The 15,132-nt window shown below is 52.8% G+C and overlaps 1 protein-coding gene across 2 annotated transcripts in view; it reads right to left on the bottom strand.

Annotated features, from left to right (window-relative positions):
• CLUH (clustered mitochondria homolog) overlaps nucleotides 1-15,132 on the bottom strand; it is a 32,582-nt gene that overhangs the window by 11,716 nt on the left and 5,734 nt on the right. The window contains exons 2-13 of one of the 2 annotated variants that reach the window (XM_030230877.2): nucleotides 9,562-9,758; nucleotides 7,879-8,050; nucleotides 7,575-7,718; nucleotides 7,239-7,366; nucleotides 6,455-6,609; nucleotides 5,548-5,673; nucleotides 4,555-4,702; nucleotides 3,759-3,851; nucleotides 2,840-3,534; nucleotides 2,086-2,303; nucleotides 1,414-1,518; nucleotides 572-672 (exon numbers count right to left, since the gene is read on the bottom strand). In XM_030230877.2, coding sequence (XP_030086737.1) covers nucleotides 572-672; nucleotides 1,414-1,518; nucleotides 2,086-2,303; nucleotides 2,840-3,534; nucleotides 3,759-3,851; nucleotides 4,555-4,702; nucleotides 5,548-5,673; nucleotides 6,455-6,609; nucleotides 7,239-7,366; nucleotides 7,575-7,718; nucleotides 7,879-8,050; nucleotides 9,562-9,758 — 2,282 coding nt within the window. Of the gene's footprint in view, nucleotides 1-571; nucleotides 673-1,413; nucleotides 1,519-2,085; nucleotides 2,304-2,839; nucleotides 3,535-3,758; nucleotides 3,852-4,554; nucleotides 4,703-5,547; nucleotides 5,674-6,454; nucleotides 6,610-7,238; nucleotides 7,367-7,574; nucleotides 7,719-7,878; nucleotides 8,051-8,146; nucleotides 8,300-9,561; nucleotides 9,759-15,132 lie in introns of those variants that run through there. The other variant, XM_050981939.1, reaches the window with a different exon arrangement.

Below are 15,132 nucleotides of genomic sequence, written 5' to 3'. Positions count from 1 at the left end.
CCTCTTGGAGTAGAGCTCATGAGTTCTGCCCTGCCAGTTCCAGTGCCTGCTCTGACAGCTGCATTAGCCATCAATTCAGCAAGCATCCCAAGAAGGGAGAAACTGATTTCTTACGTGGCCAGGAGCATGGGTAACATCCAAAATGCTTAAGACTTACAAAAGGAGTTTTTAATGACTGCTATTAGTTAAAACTAATAGCAGTCACTTCAAATTATTAGTCACTGACTGAATCACAGCCAGGGTCAGCTAAAACAATAACCTGTGAAGGATGCCCAGGGCTAGGGAGGATGGCTTATGTGGTCTCTATTGTCCCAAACTCTTAGCAATAGCTTGAATTACCAGTGCCAAAATTTTTTGTTGGATTTAGGTGAGAAAATTGTGCCATGATGTAAGATGGGAAAAGGAAAACCCCTCGTGCCTTGCACGCAATGCTCATGGTGTTGTCCCCCAGCAGTGCCAGAGTCTGCAGCTGCTCAGGTAAAGCTGCTGTCCCAGACGTCACCAGGGCCACTGCTTGCTCAGAGCAGCCAAGTTCTGAGGGCAACATCACTACTGGCTCTGGGTTCCTTACCAAGCCTGGGATCTGGCAGGACAGCAGGAACGCAGCAGCATCCTTCAGCAGCTGCTTCTGATCCTGCACCTCCTCTTTGCTCGACTCCGGGAAGCGAACACCTGGGAGAGGAAAAGAGAAAAAACATCAACCACAGCAACTCACAGAAATGTAACTGTCTCCCTGGAATGCTGGATGCTTCAAAAACTTATCTCAAACGTTTATAAATGTTTTGATGGGAAGAGCATTGGCTGCTGTGTTCAGGCAGTGGCTGGGCTGCTCAAACTCAATGGTTTGGCCATTCTCCTGCCATGTGCCTGCACATTGCCCCAGTATTCAACCCAAGAAACACTCTGGGAGCTTCTCAATTTCCCAATAAAAAATATGGCTCTAAGTAATGGAAATTCATGCCTGTGCCTGATGTGTGCATGTGAAAGGGCACTGTGACTGCTCACTGAAATGTTACTAAAACAAACCCAGCCCTTCACTGAGGTCCCAACATCAGTCGTTCAACTACAAGTGTTATTTTCTGTGTAAACTACTACATGCGGATCTAATTTGATTTTTTCCCTCCCTCTGCTTCTTTTCACGTGGTCTCACAGCTGGGATGCTGGAGAATCACAGGAGGATTCTTGGCAGCAACCCACAGTGCTCCCCCGGGGGTGGGAGACGCTCCCCTTGGCAGCTCCAGCACTGCAATCCATTGCTGCTTCCTCTCTTCTGCATCTCCATGCTTCACAGAGGGCCCTGCACCCTGCCCAGCCAAACAAAACCAGCAACAGTCTTGGCTACAGCACAGTGCTTGCTGCTGGCTGGACACAGCCACCCTCTGAAGGGCTGGTCCCAGCTCTGGGTACACATACCTGGTGAGAAAATATCTGGGTTAAACCGAATATCAAATGATGTGTCACTGATGGAGCCTACAGCCTTGCAAGCATTCCGAATCACTTCTCTGCTTTTGGGATCCACTGGAGCAGGAAGAAAAACAGAATAAAATGAATGTGGAGTTTCAGGAAATGACAGACCTAGCTATTAAATTAAGTTTTGTTACTAAAAACAGCAAAGATGGCACATTCTGAAGAAATCCATTATAAAAACAATCAATTGCAAAAGAGAATGGCTGCAAAGTCTGAATAAAAGCACATAAGATAACCCAAAAACCCCATGGATATCCCCACCTCCAAGCACGTGCACTCAGAAATCCTAGCCTAGGGTTCCCAAAGGTGCCTGTGCACTGCTGGTATCCTGCCTGGTCCCAGCCCTCCCCTGCACTCCACAGGCCAGGCCGGGCTTTTGCTCCCAGGGAAGAGTGGAGGGGCTGGTGGCCTTGCTGCGTTCAGACACCTCAGTCCCCCTGCCTGCAGGGGCGAGTCATTCATCAGGCTGTGAGCAGCTCTAACAAAGAGGCCAGGCAACACTGACAGGCAGCCAGTGCTTGTCCTGCTCAACCACCATCAATCAGCCCAACCACCCCCAGCCTGGCACAGCTCCCACCAGTGCCAGCCCACCAGGGACTGGTGCTGAGGATGAAATACCTGTTCCATCGTCAGACGCGATGGTCTCCGCGAGCTCCTTCACCTGATCAAGCCCAGTCACGCTGTCGTCTATTTTCCCATCCTCTGACTCAGGCCTCTCGCTGTCTGCAGCGCCATTCTCTGCTGAGGCACCATTTTCCAGTGCAGCTGAGCTCTCCTGCTTGTTGGCTTTCTGCTGCATCAGCTGCAGTGCAGCCAGCTTCATGAATAAGAGATACCTGCAGCAAAGGGAAAGGGCAGTTCAGCACAGCAGAATCCCAGAGCACCACGTGTCTGGAACATGTCCCACTCCCTGAGCTCCCCTGCCTCGCCAGCACCAAGTGACCCAAGCATCCCACCACAAACACGCCTACAGCAGTGCCCACAGGATTTTTTCCAGCCTCTAGAAACAAACATAACTTTCAGGACAGTGGGAAAGCCTTAAAAAGAAGCATAAATCTTTCCTGTTCCCTAGCCATCAAGTGGAAAGGACACCTGCAGGGAAAGAACTTCTAGATGCTTGGACAGGAATTAACAATAATAGATCTGGACACTAAAACCCAAACCATCTCTTTCCCTGGCTCCCTGTCCAAATCCCTACTGTTTTCACCTCTTGTTAATTAAGTTCCTGTAACTGCATTTACACAGCCAAGCAACAGGGCAATTAGCTGCTCACTTCTGGGAGCTCTGCTGGGATGTTCCCAGGACAGTGCAGCAAGGTCCTGACTTGAACCATGACCAGATGCAGGTGGAGGAAGGGGGGAGCTCTGCTCACCTGTGTTCTACAAAGGCATCAACAAGCTCTTGGCGGAGACAGCAAAGCTTGTGTCTGTGCTGCTTGGGGAACCCCATTTTCTTACATTCCTCTGGCATCTCCTCCCCTTCAACAGGCAGGAAGTTTAGATCTGGAGGGAAAGTGCGTAGCAGGTCCAGGATGTAGTGACGCCCATCGTTGCCAATAATGCCTTTGCACTCTACTGAGGAGCACAGCTCCACCTCCTCATTCTTGTCGTTGAGAACTTTGTGCTTCTGGATCTTCAGCGGCCTGCTGGTCTTCTCCAGCAGCTCCAGGTACTTGGGGTGGGACACAACTGTCTTGCCAAAGTCTATTGACCCATAGATGACACTCTGTTCCTGCTCCCGCTCCAAGATGCCAGGGATAATAGACTGAGCTGTCACCCTGTAACCTCTGTAATCCACCACGACAGTCCCCAGCGTGTACAGCCCTTCCACATCCACAGCATTGTAGGTCCGCACACCATTGAGATCGTTGGTAGGAGCCACGTAAGCAGCAACGTCTCCACCAAAGTCCTTGTAGTGGTCACGGACGTCAAAGCCCAGGCTGAAGAAAATGTTGTTCCAGATGAACATCTGCATCTTGGTCTCCTCGCTGGGGTTGATGGCCATGACATTGCCATCAATGACAGCCATAGCACCTCGTGTTGCTGCTGCAGTGAAGTCACTGTGAACCTGGAGGCACATGGAGAGAAAGCAGGGTCAGGATGGCCTCCCATGCTCTCAAAGCTCCCTGCAAATTTTTCCTTTGCTCCTCTCCTCCCAAGAGCCTTTCAGCAGGCAGGCAGGTCACTGGCTTTTACTGCTGTGAGCCTGGCTTCAATACAAGTCCCAGGAGCCAGAACACAGGCAGCAAAGAAGGGGCTGTGTGAGGAGCTGCCTGCATATCCCAAAGTTACCTTGAAAATGGCTCGTTCTCTCAGCAGCCTCTCAGGCAGGTTCTTGCGTGGAAGCTCCCGTGTGGTCTGCAGCTCCTCATTCCAGTCTCTGGTCTGAAAGAGGGAGGGAAAGCCTTGTGGGATGCAATGCATAGTGTGGGAAGGGGCTGACAAGGCAGCATTCCTGCTTCACAAGGCATTTTGGGAGAGAAGGGAGAGGAAGGGGCAAGAATTCAGGCTGCTGTGGGGCTCAGAGGAAGTGACTTAGCAGCAGGAATGAACACACTTCGAGAGTGGACTTCACTCAACAGCAGTTTGGTACAGATCTCACATCAGCCCAGCCAGTGCAGGGGCACTGAAGGGGCAGCATGATGCAGGTGTCATTAGCCAGTGCTGTGGGCACACTGCAGGCACGTGCTGCCCACAGATGGCCATTGCTGCCCTGCACCACTTTGTGCTAGAAAGCTGCAGCTGAAGCATTTGGAGCAGCCTGCTCAGCCACTCCAGGCCGGACTGGCATGAGGGAGTGGTCTGCCTCCTGTACAGTGGCACTCTTCAGAGAAGGGACATAGAATTTATAAGCACCCAAGCAGAAGCTGCTTCTCTCAGTCACTTCTGTGCTCATGGAGCTGCAGCCTGAGCAGCACAGCCCCTGTAGTCAAGGGCCCTGTGAAGAACAAGGTCTCCTGCAAGTTCTCCTTTGATGACCAAAACTGTCCCACAAATAACAGAGGTTACTTTTTGGAAGTTAACTTGTTCCTGGCACAGCTGGCAGCAAAACTCTTGCCAGTGTCATCAGGCAAAGCAAGACCAGTACCTGTCCAGGTATGTGCTCCTCGTAGCCCAGCCTGGAGGTGTAGGCATCCTCTGCCCGGACACAGTCCATGGCATGCTCTGCTTGCGGGGCCGTCCAGCTGTACACTTGGAAAGGAGTGGCTATCCTCTCAAAGGGGTGTCTCTGAACCCTAGGTTGGGAGAAACAACATTTACACATTTATAAAGGAAGAATCCTTTCTATTCCAAGAGAATTTTCCCCGTGCTTTCACACTGGTCCCTACAGGCTACAATGAAACAGCAGCGCGCAGTGGAAACCCAAGCACTGCCAAAGGTCTCTCAGCAGGAGCTGGGGGCTCATCTGTAGCTACTTCTGGCCTAAGAAGCAACACACTACAGCCATTTTTAAATGGCCAGATAGTCACAGTGGTGGCTGGAGGCCACTGCTAATTTCAGCCCTCATCTAGCATCACTTTCATCTCCTTAATGAAGCAGGAGCAGTGCTCCCAAAAGCCACACAATGTGCCTATCAATCCACACCCTGCTGAGCCGAGGCAGTTCATTAAGTGACTCTGAAGAATGACAGGCTTTTGCACAGGACACACTGTCCTGGAGCAGAATAAATGGTCCCTGCAGCAAGGACGGGAGAATCAAACGATGCCTTATTGTTGTGTTATTATTATAGGAGCTAGAGGAAATTACAGAATATTAACATGCACAGACATGTTTAAAATAACCAACCTCTCACCACTGTAAGCCTATACAAAGCCCTCTTGTGTTACTTTCACTCATATTTATGCCTCAGTCTCTTCTGTGGATCAGGGAGATCCTCAGAGTGCTGCTCTGTTGTTCAGTCAGGTTCTCTGTGGTCCCTGCATCTTCCACTGCATGTCTCAATCACCCACCACTACATGAGCTCAGAGAAGCAGGCACTGCAATCCCTGCACCAGAGGCATCCAGCTCCCCAGAACCAGTTGAACCTCCCCAGCCTCACACTGGGCTGCTCAAGGAACTAGAGAGGAAGAAGCACTGCTACCGTTTTTTCTGCAGAGCAGAGAAATTTTTTTTGAAGGTAGGGCTGATCTGGTTAAGTAGTTCCACCAAGGAATGACTGAGAAAACTAGGGTTTGCAGGTTTGGGATTGAAGTTGTATGCAGTAGACCTGCAAGAGAAAAAAAAACAAACAGTCAAAAGCCATTGTCATATCTGAAACTTTCCACACTCTAGGAACGTGGAACATGACTGAGAGCACTTCAGACATGCACAGTATCAAAGGCCTTGCCTGTGGGACAGAGACCATGGGGCAAAGATGCAGACGGGCAGCAAGGACCTTACCCCGTCTCCCCAGGAACCCTGTACCTGGGCCTGATGGCTTTTAATTTAGACCTTTTTCAGCCATCCCCAGGATCAAGAGAGGCTTCTGTTTTGACAGCTGGGAAGGACTGATTTCACAGGACTTCCCAAGTACACCAAAGGTGCCTCTGCTTAACAGAGAAACCCCTCAGCACAGCCGCTCCAACAGGCATAGCCACAACAGCCTCTCACAGTTACTATTTAAAAAACAAAAAAAAAATTATTTGTAGTCAAATCTGCACCCAGCTCAAGGAGTTCTGACAGGCTGTGCTTTTGCTTCAGGGCAAAATGAGATAGTTGCTATAGTCAGGAAGGAATTTCCTCCCAACTCAAAATGCTCTAAATAGCTGATGACATTATGGGATGTTTAAGCTTTCCCTAAAGCACCAGGCATTTAGCCACTGTGGACAAGTGGTACCAAGCATAACTGAACAGCCCAATCCAGTACAGCAACTCCCACAAACCCATGTGAACAGCAAATTAAAATAGGCTGTTTCTGCCACAGGAAAAAAAAACCACAACTGTTTGTTTATGAGGTGTTTTCCAGTTGGCTGCTGCAGGGCAGGACAGGAAGAATCTCAGTTACTCACTGATTCAAGTAAAATCCCCGAGTGGAGGCAGTGATGCTGACGTGCCGATCCTCCACCGTGATGACGTACAGATACATGAGGTCCCCGTGCATCTTCCGGTTACCGGGCGGAGGGTTCCAGCCGCTCATCGTCAGTACCTTCAGGCACTGCAGAGGCTACAGCAGAACACAACACAAACAACTCCTATCAGCAGGAATTAATTTCTTTGAGTTAGAGTCACTCAGTGTACATGCCAGATCCCTTTTACCTGCTGCCCCTGCTCAATTCCAGAAACAGAGCTTACAAACGCACCTGGTCTCCCGAGCACAGTTCCTGAGCTCTCTGCAGTCCACTAGTTTGCCTTTCACACCACGAGACATGGGTGAAAGCAGACACTCTGGGCCTTTGGGCTGCACAGGGTATGGATTTCTTGCTGTACTTGTTTTCAAATGGCAGCTTCTAAACCAGAATCTGAGTGGGAGGGCATGGGAAAGCTAAGGGCAATCTGTAGTGACCTGCAGATCCTATCTCCAGAACTTTGCAGAGGAATGCTGCTTCCCCTTCTTTGCCACCCATCCCAGCAAGCCTGGCCATTCCACACTCTGCAGATGTCCAGACTCCATATCCAGTGTTTTGCACACCAGCTCCTGGACTTTATTCTTTTGGCTAAGCAGTGCTATCCCAGCTCTTGTTAAGCACCAAGCAGAGCAAATCCCAAAGTCCACTTCAGCTCAGCTTTCAATCCCTGACCACCAGTTTGCTGTGAGGAATATGCCAGCAGCTGTTTGACACAGGAAAACTCTACCTTCCAGTCTCTGTTCTGGGGCTGAAGGGCACACAGGGGCCTCTCTTTGCTACCTGGCAGGATATGTTCAGGAGGGGTGCAGTCAATTTGTTCCATTTCGGTACCTTTCTTCTTCCGTTTTCCACTGTCTAGGATGGACAGAGACATAAAGTCAGTTCTGAAAAGTGCAGCATTCCCTCCCCCAGTCATCATTCAAAGAGGGATGCAGAAGTACTCCAAGTATTCTCTGCACTCCTGAATGACACAGGAGAACTGATTGTTACTGTATGTTTAACTAAGCAAGGAGTCAGGGAATGAAATCACTGACCACACCAGAGAAGTCTTTTTGACCCATACCTCCCAGGTCTCCTTCAGTGAAGACACTCAGGAAGGACAATGAGTTACAGTCCACGCCATTGAAAGCATCTGATGGGTCAAGACTCTTCAGAAGGTCCCGAATGTGGCGCACGTGTATCCTGGCTTCTCGCACTGTGTACGGCTCTGATGACCAAAGTGAGGAAAGAAACTGGAATTAGACAGTTGCTTACTCCTTTGGCACACAGGTCTCAAAATGGAACCAGAAGAAGGAGCTGACAGGTGGCCAAAATCACTCCTTAAGAAAACCCTCACTCATGCCCTTCCCAAGTCTGAAGGGACTTGCCTTCCACCACTTTCAGCAGTGAACCCTCCTGCAGTCCTTCAATTGTCTTCAGCTCAGCAAAGTTATCCAGGACGTTGCCATCCAGCTGCAGGGAGAAGCAGGTCCGATGGCAGGTATCCTCCCGGTCCATCAACACTTGATGGATTTCTTGCACCATCTCTTGAGGAGAAACCTTAAGAAGGTAAGAACACAGACAATTATTGTTTACCCTCCCACATGCTCTTGCCAAACTTTACCCCTCAACTGCAGTATCAAAAACCTCTCAGACCTCTCCCTCCAGGCTTGGAAAGGCAGATTCTACCTCCCTATCCAGGAAGGTCACTTCTGCTCCTGCTGGGAGGGCAGTGTCATCTCTGGCCAGTCAGCCACCTGAGTCCCACCCCACGGGGCTTGGCACCCAGAGACGTAACAGCCAGGCACTGCACCAAGCACTTGGCATGGGACAGAGGTGACAGAGGGCACTGAAGGAATAGAAGGTGGTGGGGGAAGTGGGGTTCTTCCCTTATCTGTTCACACCAGATTAGTGATGAGACCTTGAATGCTGCATGTGGAAAACAGCCCAGCTGGTGTGCCTGTGCCAGTGCCACACCTCCACACGGCTCAGGGGAGGCCAGACCCACCCTGAGCACCAGGGCTGCTCCCCCACCTCCCTGCTCTGCTCCAGCACCACCAACACTGCTGGAAAACCCAGAGGACTCAGGGTAGTTTACATAAGCTGCTGTAAACAACGTGGCCTGCTATTATTAGCCTATTAAAAACTAACAGCCAGGGGGATTTAAAGGAGACAAAAAGCCAGTCTGAGACGCAGCTATTTCCACAGGGGATGGGATTTTGCTGCACTTTCTGCCAGCCTTGGGGAGATAAGAACTTCCCAGTGGGTTTTGATTCCAGATGCCTCTCCCCAAAATTAAGAGATACTTCATTCAGATAGCTTGACACTTCACCAAAAACTAAACGGGACTATGAACCGGCCATCAGAGCCCATCCTGACCTGGCAGCACATCACTGTCCACATGACATGAGGCAGAGCTCTCCATGCAGAGGGAAGTGGGGACTGCATCGTTCCCCTGCTCTTCAGGCTTGAGCTCCCTGAGCTGTGTTAGCACCTGTCACTGTACCAAATCTAGGCTGGCCTGAAGCAGCATCATGTCATAACTGCTGAGCAAGCAAGGGATTTTCCCTTCCTCACTCAGGCCCAGAAATCACGTTTTCACAACACTGCTTTAGAACAGCCTGGAAGTGGGAAGGCCATTTTCCCTGTGCTCAGCACCATAGCCAAGCCCCTTTGTGACAGACAAAGAGCTACACCACAATGAGTTCTCCTTCCCCTTGCCCCACACCTGGGATCCAGAATGAAACACCCTCCCTGTCCTTGCAATGCCCAGGCAGGCCTGGGCTAAGCAGCCTCTTGCTCACGTCTCTTCTTCCTTCATTTCTCTCAAGGCACTGGCCAGGCAGTCTCCTGCACCCTCCATCCTTTGCTGCCTCCTTCCCCACCTAGTCCTGGTCAGAAGATAGAAAGGTCAGGGAGCTGAGAGCAGCCTGAAGGTCCTGCCCAGACCGTGAGGGTTAAAAGGGGCCTTCCCAGGCACTGCCTCCTTCTCTGCCTGCCTGGCTGAAAGGATCTGGCTCAAATAGTCCCCACCACCTCTGTTCCCTTCCCCAGCTGGCGAGGGCAGATACCTGCAGGGAAAAGGGCTCTATCCCTGGTGCACAGATCTTGACAGTAAATCCCGTGTCCTGTATGACGATGACCTCCTGGTCGTTCCCATCTTCTCCTGGGTCAGCCTCCTCGTGGCCATTCTGCTTGGCATCCTTCTCACCCTTGAGGCTGTCATGCGGGCCGCTGCCATTCATCAGTGCCACGCCGGACGGGTGCTCTGGGCAAGGACAGAGGGGTTTAGACAAGGTCCTCTCCTCTCCAATGGGCTGCAGAGACTGGCTTGGACACTGCAAAGCCTGAGCTAATCGGGGGCTAAAAGGCAGGGTTTTATTCTGCACTTGCTGTTTACTAGACAGAGGTGTGCCAGGCCCTTCCCTCCCTTTCCTCACGCATAATTAAAGTGCTCTCACTTGCCTGCGGTGTTTGCATCTTCCACAAACCATGAGCAGAGAGGGGAGGGAAGGAGAGCAGGAAGGATGGGTCAGTGTGCACCACACTAAGCTGTCATAAGAAGCCTCTTAATTAAAAAAAAAAAGGGGGTGTGGTGCTTTGTGGCCTGGAGGCAGCTGTAACCTCTGCACCAACACGTTAGAGAGCAGAGGGAGAGGGAGGCCAGCGGCTGCCCGGCACCACTGCGCTCACGTGGCAGCCCAGTTACTCCACAGGCACACAACAGCTCCCACGGCCCTGCCCGCCTTTGGCCACCCTCTGCATTTCCAAAATACTTCGCAGAGATCCCATGGTGCCAGGGCGAGGCTAAGCCTAAGCACTTTTACTCAAGAAAATGGTGACGACATTTTAAGCGCTTGCTAGACAGATGTGTCACAGGGCTGGGGAGCTTTCTGCACCCACCTCACAGCTCTGCAATGGTTTGTTTTCTTTTCCAATGAGCTGGAGAGCGTCAGAGAGCTGATAAGATCTAGGAAGCTGCCAGTCTCCTAGAGGAACCAGGCTGGGGACCACACTAAAGAGGACTAAGGGGCTGCCAGGAGAAGTTGGAATAGTAGAAAGAACTGCTGATAGCAACTCTGGGAGATGGCAGAGTACCCCTTGCCCCCAGTGTGCCAGGCTGGTGCCCCCAGGGTACCACCCCTGCCCACACATCCAGGGCAGTGGGTGCTAGAGAACAGCTGGCATCATGTCCCTCAGGCTGTGCTCCCAGCAGGCTGGCACAGCACACTCAGCTGCACCCCAAGGTCACAAGCAGCAGCGCCAGCTTGGTGCTCTCAGGCACCCCCTTGCAGGCAGCACAGATGGAGCAGGTGAGGTGCCTTCCCAGAAAGCAGAAACAGCCTTTCTGAAAGGCTGCACAGGGTCAGCACAGCTGCAAGCCAGGCTAATGCATCGAGGCTGCAGTCCTACAGCCAGCTCCATCTGGCAGGTGTCTCTCCTCATCCTCACCTCCCAGCAATCCCCACTCCAGGGGAAATGGCAGCTCAGCCTCCTTCCCCTCATAGACTGCTGCTGTGGCTTGAGGACCTACAGCTGTCACAGCCAGTTCTCCATCAGCCCAGAGAAGTCATCCAGCCTTCACAATAAAGCAAAAAGGGATGGCAACACCATATCCCCCGGCACACCTCTGGAGCACAACATGAGGCTGCAGCAACAAGCCCTGCAAAAGCACCCCTGGAGGGTCATGTCCCTGCCTCAGACAACAACTGCCAATGGCAAACCCTCAGAGAAGACTGTCAGGGCTGACTTAGGACACAGTGAAAGGGCAAAAACACAATGAGAGCAGACCCATTCTGAAATGCAGCAGGTAGCAGAGCTACCTCCCGCAGCCTCAGCTGCCTTCAGCAGCTCAGCAGCTGCTGCTCATGTTCCCTGTCACCGTGCGTATGTCCCCAGCACTCGCTGCTCATTTCTTTGACAGATGAAGCCGTGGGCAAGTCAGACGAGAGGCCTGGCTCTGGCTCCAGCAAGCTGCTGTCATGCTAGAAAGGAGGAAGAAAAGCTCCATGCCAGAGTGCCTCAAGAGATGTGGTTTCAGAAAAACCACACCATGCCCAAAGGGCTGGGGAGAGCCCCTCATCACACCCTGCAGCCAGCACAGCCATACTCCTGGGCTGCCTGAACACATGGGGATCTGGAGGGAGTGCAGACAAACCACCAGGGAAATGCTACACCTGGGGCTACTGGTACTGCAGACAGGATGACCTGCCAGGCGCCCGAGCCAGGCCTGGCCCAGCCCCTGCCCACCCAAGCAGGGCAGGATCACTCAACTTCTGTTCCTGCTCTGGTAGCCAGAAAGGAGACAGAATTTGGCTGAAAGGAAGGCTGGCACTGCAACCCATGCACACGCCAGTCTGGAGAACAACAAACACCTTCAGCAGCAAAGCCAAGTGAGACAGGAAAATCTGAACACAGCTAGGGAAAGTCACCAGCCAGGACCACACTTCTGCTTTTCACTGCTCAGTGGTGTAAGATCCCCAAACTACCTAGTGTTTCAGAAATCAGAATGCTGCTCCTAGTCTGCAGAAATACAACACACGTTCACACCTTCCATCCTTCTTTTCCTTACTTGAGTGAAGGCAGGGCTGGTACTGCTCTGCACTTTGTGACAAGAGACATGTAGAGGCAACACCTTCATGTCTCCTTAGGATCTAGCTTCAGACAGCACAGTCTTTAGTTTAGAAAGGAAAGTTAAGACTGGACTGAGAAAGATTTGCTGTGCAGCAGATTAACCCGTGGATGTGAGCCAGGCAAGGCTTTCCAGAGAGGTGCTCTACAGAATGGGTATGTTTCAAGGAAGCACGAGCTGGCCTGGAGGCCGTGCTGCCTGCTGGGTGCTGACTCACCTGATGTGCTCCCTGAGGGAAGCAGAGCTGCACCCACCTGCCTTAAAGTGGGTCACTGGTCCCTCCCACCCGCTGCAGCCCAACTGTGCCGCAGCCTCGGCAGCGCCGGCACAGAGGGAGGTACCTCATGGGGCACTCATGGATTTCACAGGATTTCAGCCTACTTGAGACAGCAGGAGGAGGCACAGGAACAACTTAGGGACACCTGCAGAGACCTCTCTCCCATTCCTTGCTCTCACTTCAAGCTCCAAACAGGTGGGCAGCTGTGTCTGGCTGCTGGCTCTCGCTGCAGCCCAGGTGGCTCACGGAAGGTGTCTGAGTCACAGGGAAGCGGTTCCACCCGCTCCGGGGGCAAACCCGGCGCTCCTCCCGCTTACCGCCCTGCTCCTGCTGCAGACGGAGATCCCTGCTGGGTCACGTCAGCCTCGACACGCAGGTTTGTGGTCTCAGCCAAAGGCTGTCACCTCTGGTCTCCCCTGTCATTGCAAGAGACGTGCCTGTGCCTCAGCAAGGACCCTCCTCCTGCACTCGTACCCAAGGTGCAGCGGAGGCTGCTGAGCTCCGGCCCGGGCTGGCTGGCGGAGCTCTCTCGGTGAGAGCACGATGAACACGGTGTTCTCACTGCTGCCCGAGCACAGCCAGCGATCCCTGCGCACACAGAGCAGAGCGGAGCGGAGAGGAGCAGAGCAGAGAGGGGCCGGCACCGCCGCACCGGGCAGCGACCCGCACCGCCTGTCACACCTGGCACAAAGGATCAGACGCAGGATTAGGTTTCATCTCTGCGCCTGGACAAGGAGTTCACACGCCAAGGTGACAGGGCCTACTTTAATCATGCTTCCTATTTACAGCCAGGCTGTGGCAGTGGCACCTGGCAAACCCCTGCAAAGATCCTGGCATGAGGGAGGGCGCACACCTGAACCCAAAACCTGCTGGCTGCAGACAGCGATAGACAGCACAGATCCTGGGGACAGTTAGTTAATAACTGATTTATGTTCAAACAAATCTTCTAAACCAAAGTCAGACACAAATCCTTTGCAAAGATTATCGGATCCAAAAGTCAGCAACACTATGTTGCTGGGAGTTAGCCTGCAGGGACTGGTCTGTCAGGGGGGAAGTTTCCTTCCCTACATTTAGTAACTGGAGAAATTTTTTGGGGGACAAAACTAAAAATTAAATCCCCTACTCTACCAGCACCGACTTCTGGAATATATTTCCTATTATCAGCTCCAGCACCATTTTGAGGGGCCAGCTGGCTGGGGCCCACTGTCCTTACTGCACTGCAATAATGCACTGGGTGAAGGAAGAGAAGGAACATTCCATCCTCAGCACAGCTGATGGAGCTGGTCCACCCCTGCAGCTCAGGCCTGTCCTCAACCTGCACACAGCTGAAGGAAGCCAAGGGCTCCCTGTGCTGGTCCCTCACAGCTGCACACTTCCACCCAAGCTGCTGCAGGCTGGGCTGCGCAGATCCACTCCCATCCTTTACAAGGACCAGGTTTGCAGTCACAAACAAAAAAGGGATTTAGCCTATGAACTGAGAAAAAGACAAGCAAAATCCCCTTAAGTTTGCTCTGCTGACACAAACAAGGCACAGACAGGTCCCTTTGTGGTACACACCCAGGTGAGATACCTCGTCACCTTCCTCCTTCACCTGTGAAGTTAAAACATCACCTCTGCACCCCTCCCTTCTCCTTTGTGCTGCCCCATTCCCCAGGCACACACAACCACCCACCCCTGTGAGGGGCATACGGTGTGGTGGCTCCATGCAGCAGGACAGAGCACCTGGGAGAGGAAGCTTCTTTTTCTTCCTCTTCTTCTTCTGCTGCTGCTGCTTTGAGGGCAGAACCTGGGCCTGGGAATCAGCATCGCAGCTTGACCTTCTGCTGGGGCAGGCAGTAGGCTCTGTCACAAAACCAGCACTTGCATTCTGAGCCTTAGGTGACACCTCACCAGGGAGAACAGGCAGCCCAAGTGCACTTTGAGCTGGCAGGGTTTTCCCTGCACTTGATGGCAGAGCAGAGGGTGTCCCAGGGCTCCCAGGGGAGGGAGCAGGAGCTCTGCACTTGAGCACGCTGTCGGGAGCCTCCAAGGCTGTGTGCAGGCGCACGGCCGCTCGCCCCTCGCCGTGGCCCTGGCCAGCGGATTGCGCTCCAGGGCCCGCTCTGCCGTCAGCTGCTGCCACGTGCTCCTCCCGGCGGCAGGATCTGTGGGCTAAGCTGCTGTCCTCAAGTTTCACACAGCTCTGGCAGGCCTCAAGTGACTGAGCATGATCAACCAGCCCTGCCGGCCTGTCCCCAAGGTCGGCTGGAAGGACAGTCACTGCATGGGATGCCTCTGTCCGCTGGAGCAGGCCAACCGTGCCAACCCCAGGTCTCAAACCACTCTTATCACAAACTGTCATCATTTCTTCTTTGTCCTTGGTCTCAGAGAGGTCTTGGATGTATTCAGTGCCCTTCTGCAGGCTTCCAGTCACTGCCTCACTGGGGATGATGTCTGGATACAACCCAGCACATTGGGCAGCTTCTGGCATCTCCGGGACGACAGCGCAGCTTGCGGGAGACTTTGGCAAGAGGGGCGACCTCTCGTCGGCTGAGTCAGAGCTGCGTGGCTGGAAGAGGAGGTCGGTGACTTGCCTGCAGCAGTTTGCAAAAAGGCTGTTTCCCATGCCTGGGTCGTGCAGCACCGGATCAGAACAGTCAGCTGTGTTCCACACTTACACTGAAGTCCCCACAAGGCGCAGTCCCACGTGCAGCCCGTGCCCTCCACTGCCTTCTCGCAGTCAGGTGCTTTCTC

The sequence above is a fragment of the Serinus canaria genome, chromosome 19, assembly GCF_022539315.1.
Source record: "Serinus canaria isolate serCan28SL12 chromosome 19, serCan2020, whole genome shotgun sequence".
Lineage (NCBI taxonomy): Eukaryota > Metazoa > Chordata > Aves > Passeriformes > Fringillidae > Serinus > Serinus canaria.
The sequence above is the reverse complement of the archived record's forward strand: the minus strand, read 5'-3'. Positions and strand labels throughout refer to the sequence as shown.